The 7,500-nt window shown below is 42.0% G+C and overlaps 1 protein-coding gene across 1 annotated transcript in view; it reads left to right on the forward strand.

Moving 5' to 3' along the window:
* LOC307022051 (endonuclease/exonuclease/phosphatase family domain-containing protein 1-like) overlaps positions 1 to 7,500 on the forward strand; it is a gene marked incomplete at its 5' end in the record, with an annotated part of 18,498 nt that overhangs the window by 7,757 nt on the left and 3,241 nt on the right. The window contains 2 exons of the mRNA XM_079654625.1: positions 5,819 to 5,974; positions 6,445 to 6,579. Coding sequence (XP_079510751.1) covers positions 5,819 to 5,974; positions 6,445 to 6,579 — 291 coding nt within the window. The remainder of the gene's footprint in view (positions 1 to 5,818; positions 5,975 to 6,444; positions 6,580 to 7,500) is intronic.

Below are 7,500 nucleotides of genomic sequence, written 5' to 3' on the forward strand. Positions count from 1 at the left end.
ACGTTAAGAGCATTCCATGGAATATAACAACAAGTTTATCTCGAGCCGGTTTCTCAAACTTACCTACCCCACCTTTAAGAGCATGGAGATGGAGAGTCTCGAGGTTCAAACAAACAGGACATTCTTCTGATACTGAAGCACATAGAACGTTTTTAGGTTCAGGTTGTTATTAAAGTAGGTTACAGATAAAAAGATCCATCCTGACACTTTCTACAAACCACACAGACACATCTCTAATAACTAAAAACAAGAGTACAATAAATAAATAAATAGGATTTTCTCACTTTTTTTCAGGTGTTTGATTTTTTGTAAGAATTTCCAACTTTTTCTAAGATCTTTGACATTTCTCATAATTTAGATTTTTGACTTCTCTTCCAGAGTCTCTGCTCTTTAGCGGCAGGTTACCAAACCATGAGGTTAAAGAGAAGGACAGACTGACTCGATGAGGGATAACACATGATCATCATGGATGTTAGAACAGGACCGCTCCCTAACTCAGTGAGATGGCGTACGAGGCCAGATCATGGTGATGATAACAACGGATAATACAAATAAAAAAACTGGCTCAAAAACAGCGTAGAGACATTTAAATAATTGAAAAGACAAATTGAAGATGCTCTAATGAATTCATTTAGGGTCTTGTTTGGTTCAATCCTGGTGAATAAAATACAGAAACATCCTTATCTTTACGTCTTAATGTGAAATATTCCTCCCTCGGTTACATCGCGATCCTCCGTCTGAACTGTTGACTTATCAGACAGATCAATCGTGGCTGTTAGAAATGCTCCGCTGTTTGTGTCCCTGAGCGCTGCCTCCACACTTCAGTGACTTATGAGGCTGTTTTTACAAAGTTGTTCCTGTGAAGAATCCATATTTATTCCTTTTACAGCTGATATAAATAATGTTGAGTTCCTCACCTCGTGGCAGAATGAAATCACCTTGGACATGATGACTGACTCAGCGATGCTTTGTGATTGGATTTCTTATTATAGCCCGGAGGTGCTTCACTGACTTTGAGTCAGTTTTATTTTGTGTTATGTCTGTCATGCTCTTGAGAGGACACAATGTAACAGGAGCAGTGGCAGCGCCAGGGTATGGCTGGGGTAGGCTACAGCCATACCAAGAGATGGCTTAGCCCCACCTCAGACCCCCCCATGAACGATGATGTCAAAGTAAGCAAATTCAATTCAATAATAAGCAAAATGCTAAATGTTGAGAACACGGATTGCGAAAATATACGGGGCGTGTCCACAACACTCAAACTGATCCTGCTGTAACAACAAGTGCTCGTTACTGACGCAATATGGTTGAGACCATTCGGGCTTATTATGCTAGAGGGGTGCAAGGAACAGTCTAAGTAGTGGGGGCACGGCGGCGTGCGTTGCCGCTTCAATGCTTCTGCCCATTCACTTTGAATGGGGTGACATCACGATTCGCCGAACTGCATTATGGGAGCAAAGCGTAGCTTCTCTCGCGGTGCTCGCGGCAAAAGTAGAGCAATGTTCTACTTTTGCCGCCTTGACGGAGGCGTCAGCCAATCGAACCATATACCGGTGCAAGCTCTAGCCAATCAAACCGCGTGCTTGTGTGTCTGGGGCGGGAGATTCATGTGATTGGTTGTTGGTCGAGTTTCAGCCCCCCCCCGCCGGCAAGCGACAACGCACGCCGCCGTGTGTAGGAGCCGGTGTGGAAATTCTCTGGCATTATAATCAAAAATCAAAATGCCTCCTAATGCAATTTGAATAGACCTACAGCCAATCAGAGCAACGAAACGTTGGGTCTGCGTCATGCCTACCGATTGAGACCAATCAGAACCGCCATTCAGTATCCCCATTGGATCTTCAACGTGTGCTATCATACGTCACGTTCACAGTGATCCCTTTTTATTTACTACAAGACAAATGTGCCTTTTTATTTCATACAGTTCCATTTTCATTGAGACAGGGAAATAATCTAAACCTCACGCGTGGCGTTTCACTGTCAAGGGGGCGATATAGCGTGTATGTAATTACATTGAAAATACTGACTTGAGCTCCACCACTGTATGGTTAGCCCTACCATAAGGCGCGTTCACACCGGAGTACTTTTCCCCTTTAGTTCCGTTAGTACCTCTTATGTCGCGTTCACACCAAAAAGAGAACTTAGTGCCGGGAACCTTTACCCCCATGTTCAGAGAGCAGGGACTCTCCTGGGGAGAAAAAAGTACCAATTTCTATTGGCTGGGCGAATTGCAAACCACGCCCCGTAAAACTCAGGAAGGTTTTGTGAAGCCGCCATGTATTTGCTGGCATTAGCATGATTAGAATTAGCAGAAGAGGAAGAAGTGACGTCAGCGGCTTCATTTGCGTAATCTTCCCTCAGGGACTTATTCCGGTGTGAACGCGATCGGTTCTTAGTTCCATGGGGGGACTGAGTGCCGGCACTAAGTGCAGCAAAGTACTTGGTGTGAAAGCGGCTAATTATTCAAATACATCGATATGAACGTGTGCATTCCTTTGATGGATAATAAAACAATGCTCCATCAGTCTGTGAGGTAAAAACATGAATACATAATACTGTTGTGCAATCCCTTTCTAGAACTATAAGTTATAATACTCAGCGTTAGTGTCTGCAGTGAGCCTGTGTGGCTGCACATTGCTTCAGAACCGGGCTGCAGGCTCAGTGGCGGCGGAGAGATTTCTTTTGGGGGTGCTGTGGGGGAGCTTGACGTTTCATAGAGGGTGCTCAAACATTTAGGGTTTCCCATGAATGTACCGCGCGCTACAGGGGAATGTTCTACTGCAACACGAGATACAACACGCATATACACAATGTGACTGTTACAATGAAGGCTCGATAATCAGCTCACGGCATACAGGCAGGGGTATTTTTATAGGTGGTGGTGGACCTCACCTCCTCTAGAGGGGTCCGGGGGGATGCTCCCTCGGGAAGATTTGTTTTTTAAATATTGAAGTTGAAAGCATCAATCTGGTGCACTCTGAGAGCAACATGAGGGATCTATGGATACATCTCTCAGCACCCAGATGAAACACAACTGTAAACAGATGTTCTTTTTCTTTATGGATATTTTACAAATCACTCCCCTTTAAACTTTATTCTTGTTTTGCTGTCAGATAGTATTTCATATCTGTTTTTCATTTATGCTCTTATTTTTTTATAACTGTAATGATCATATAAACGTGTGCCTCCGAAATAATTGTTTACATTAATGGTGACCAAAACGTTTGAGACCCGGCCACTAGCTCGCTAGCACCAGAAGCTAACAACAACGATCTCCGGTACCGGTGCGCTCTCTCTCTCTCTCGCTCTCTGTCTCTCCCTCTCTCTCTCTGTCTCTCCCTCTCTCTCTCTCTCTCTCTGTCTCTCTCTCACTCCCTCTCTCTCTCTCTCTCTCTCTCTCTCTCTCTCTCTCTCTCTCTCTCTCTCTCTCTCTCGCTCTCTCTCGCTCTCTCTCTCGCTCTCTCTCTCTCTGTCTCTCTGTCTCTCTGTCTCTCTCTCTCTCTCTCCCTCTCTCTCTCGCTCTCTCGCTCTCTTCTCTTGCTCTCTCTCTTGCTCTCTCTCTGTCTCTCTCTCTGTCTCTCTCTCTCTCTCTCTCTCTCTGTCTCTCTCTCTCTCCTTCTCTCTCTTGCTCTCTCTCTTGCTCTCTCTCTGTCTCTCTCTCTCTGTCTCTCTCTCTCTCTCTGTCTCTCTCCCTCTCTCTCTCTGTCTCTCCCTCTCTCTCTCTCTCTGTCTCTCTCTCTCTCTCTCTCTCTCTCTCTCTCTCTCTCTCTCTCTCTCTCTCTCTCTCTCTCTCTCTCTCTCGCTCGCGCACAGCACACAAAATGGCTCGTTCCACACACAGAGTCGAGCTTGAATGAAACACAGAGACCCAGACGTACTTGCACTTTATCATATTATTTCTAATTATGATTTTTTTTCTTTTTTTTTCAAAACCATTTTTCCTCCTGGTTTCTCGCCCCCCCTGTCATGCCTCTGCGCCCCCCACTTTGAGAAACACTGCCCTACAGGATCCCAAACCCCTTTACAAACACATGATCAGATCCCTGGTAGAGTCAGATCCGTCTTCGTTCAGTGTCTCTTCCTGTCCTCTGTGATCTCTACACTTCCCTCTCTGAGTGTATCACAGGTCACTGAACTTGCTTCCAGTTCCTCTGCAGAGCCTCTGGACGTTGTGAACCCGTGAAACAGAGAGCTGGTGTTCAACCCTCAGATTAACACTCAGTCTTTATGTCTCAGCTCCTCTGGGGGTGAGGCTGATGTTCATCGCTCTGATTCTCATTAACACGGACTCAGTGTCCTCAGAGCTCCTCCTGGACAACAAGAGACTTTCATGAGAGGCGGAAATAACCTCTGTTCAGGACATCTGATACAAATATGCATAAAAAGCTCATTTCAAATCATTTCCCTGTAAATACTGAGATATCCCGTCTCTTGGTCCTGGCTCTATAATAACTCATCACTCTGTTTGCTTGTGTCCTAGTAACCCTTATTGATCTTCATCTTGTAAACATGAAAACTGTTTTTACCGACCTGTGATGTAAACATGTTGGATAACTGTATACTCAATAATCTGGTGCCTTATATAGAAATAGTCTTACATATATACTTTATAAATATTCCAATGTAAAGTACGTGTAAATGGATATTCTCCATATACCTGATTCTCATATGATATGTTTCACTCTCCATGTGGCTTTAAGTAGCATCCCATTCATTTCTTTCAGTGTTTTTTAGTTTGAAATATCTCTGGTTTATTTCAGATCTAATAAGTAATTGATGTTAAAACCCAGTCCTGTCTTTAGCCAAGTTATGGAAACATAATTGATGGCAAAAAAAAACTCCATTTAAGAACCGCTAAAGCTAAGCTAACGAAACACTTGATATATTTCTGTTAGATAAAGAGCAAAATGTTTTAACAAGTAATTACAGTTGTCTAATCTAGATAATACTTTGACTGACTTCCTTACAGTACCTGACTATTATCTTTGAACTTTTCCTAAACTGATTGAGTGTCTTCAGTCTAAACCACATGTGTCAAACTCAAGGCCCGGGGGCCAAATCAGGCCCGTGGTGGATTTAATTTCTAATTCCTATTAGATCTGGCCCTCCGGTATATTGCACGCACACCTTCACTCCATCCTGAGGGTCTCCTCAGCTCAGAGCCTGAGCCCAAACATTGATGACCTTGCACCCAAGATGAGATGCCAAGTATCTGAGCTAGCATCACAGAGCAGCACACTGAGTTTAATGGATGTTTCCTTCTGCACTTTCTCTCTCACGACAACAGGGCATGTTTGGTTTCTCTTTGAGGGAAATAGTTTTGTTGAAGCTGTTGTTGGCCTGTGGAGAAATGTAATCATAAGAAATGACTCTGGAGAAGCTGCAGATAGAGCCATAAGAAATGAATCAACTGATTATTTAATGTTTAATGTTGTTTTTATAGGCAATCATTGAAGCTTTGTTAGTTCCAGGTTTAATATGTGCAATAAGTTCATTTCAATAAGTTCTGCAATAAACATTGAACCAGTCCGGCCCTCCACTAGTACCCATTTTTTGATTTGGTCCACTGAGTGTTTGAGTTTGACCCCCCTGCTCTAAAGTAACGTTAGCATAGTTAGCTTCATTTCTGAGAAGCTACTCTGGATAAAGTGACTGACTGTGTTTATCAGTTATTTGAATCTTTATGTGATGCTTCCTTCATCTACTGTTGACATTTAGCAAACAAGCTCCTGTTCTCTGTCTGAAGGACCTGGCAGAAGTGAAACTATAGTCCCCGTTCACATCACTGCAGGAATCATGAAGTGAAACTACATGAAAGGAATCTGTGTCTGTGGTTCTGATAAAACGTCTCTGTGTTTTTCAGTTCTGTTTGGAGTTGAATCAGGGGACGCTGCCCAGCGTGAGGAAGTGGAAACGACCTCGAGGGCTTTGGAAGAGTTTGGTGTCTGAAAAACCCACCGCTCAATCCAGCAAGGTACGGAGATACCATTAAAGTGTCCGAGCAGTACACGATGATGGTTCAAGGCTCTAGTGCCTTTTGTACAGCAGCTACGGTTTAGATACTCCTCCAACAGAGCTACATATCTTTAGGACATAGAACAAATGAAACAGATACAACAGATCAAGAAGAGTCTCTATTCAAGTAATTGGAATATGATATATTAGATCAATAATTAGAAAGATGCAAACAGATGAATGCTATGGATGTTCTTTAACACGTTCAGGTGTTTGGATGGATTAAGTAACAATTAAACACACATATATATATAAACTTAGGAGAATATACACACTACACAAAGGTTCATTTAAATACTTGCAGTGAAGTAGAGAGTGAGTTCAATATGTAGACAATCTGGTTAAAAAAAAGATACTAAATCATAATATAATATGTATATGTAGTTCATATATTATCTGACTACATTTCCCACAATGCACCTGTCTCAGGGAGTGAGTTTCTCCGGTTTCCTGTGGGATTCTTCGTCGGGAATCGAGCTGAGAGACGCCGCCATCTTGGAGTCTCCGGTCGCCAACGGCAACGGGAATCCCCCCCACTGTCGACCCTACCTCGCCCACTTCACTGTGAGTTATTATGGGATGCAATCCTCTAACAGGTCAGAGGTGGGAAGTAGAGGAGTACAAATACTTTGTTAATGCACTTAAGTACATGTCTCTGGTATCAGTACTTTACTCCACTACTTATTTTCCTGACCACTTTTTACTTTCTACTTCTTACATGTTGAACACAAATACCTGTACTTTCTACTTCTTACATGTTGAACACAAATACCTGTACTTTCTACTTCTTACATGTTGAACACAAATACCTGTACTTTCTACTTCTTACATGTTGAACTCAAATACCTCTACTTTCTACTTCTTGCATTTTGAACTCAAATACCTGTACTTTCTACTTCTCACATGTTGAACACAAATACCTGTACTTTCTACTTCTTACATGTTGAACACAAATACCTGTACTTTCTACTTCTTACATGTTGAACACAAATACCTGTACTTTCTACTTCTTACATGTTGAACTCAAATACCTGTACTTTCTACTTCTTACATGTTGAACACAAATACCTGTACTTTCTACTTCTTACATGTTGAACACAAATACCTGTACTTTCTACTTCTCACATGTTGAACTCAAATACCTGTACTTTCTACTTCTTACATGTTGAACACAAATACCTGTACTTTCTACTTCTTACATGTTGAACTCAAATACCTGTACTTTCTACTTCTTATATGTTGAACACAAATACCTGTACTTTCTACTTCTTACATGTTGAACTCAAATACCTGAACTTTCTACTTCTTACATGTTGAACACAAATACCTGTACTTTCTACTTCTTACATGTTGAACTCAAATACCTGTACTTTCTACTTCTTACATGTTGAACACAAATACCTGTACTTTCTACTTCTTATATGTTGAACTCAAATACCTGTACTTTCTACTTCTTACATGTTGAACACAAATACCTGTACTTTC

The sequence above is a fragment of the Notothenia rossii genome, assembly GCF_949606895.1.
Source record: "Notothenia rossii genome assembly, chromosome: 10".
Classification (NCBI taxonomy): domain Eukaryota; kingdom Metazoa; phylum Chordata; class Actinopteri; order Perciformes; family Nototheniidae; genus Notothenia; species Notothenia rossii.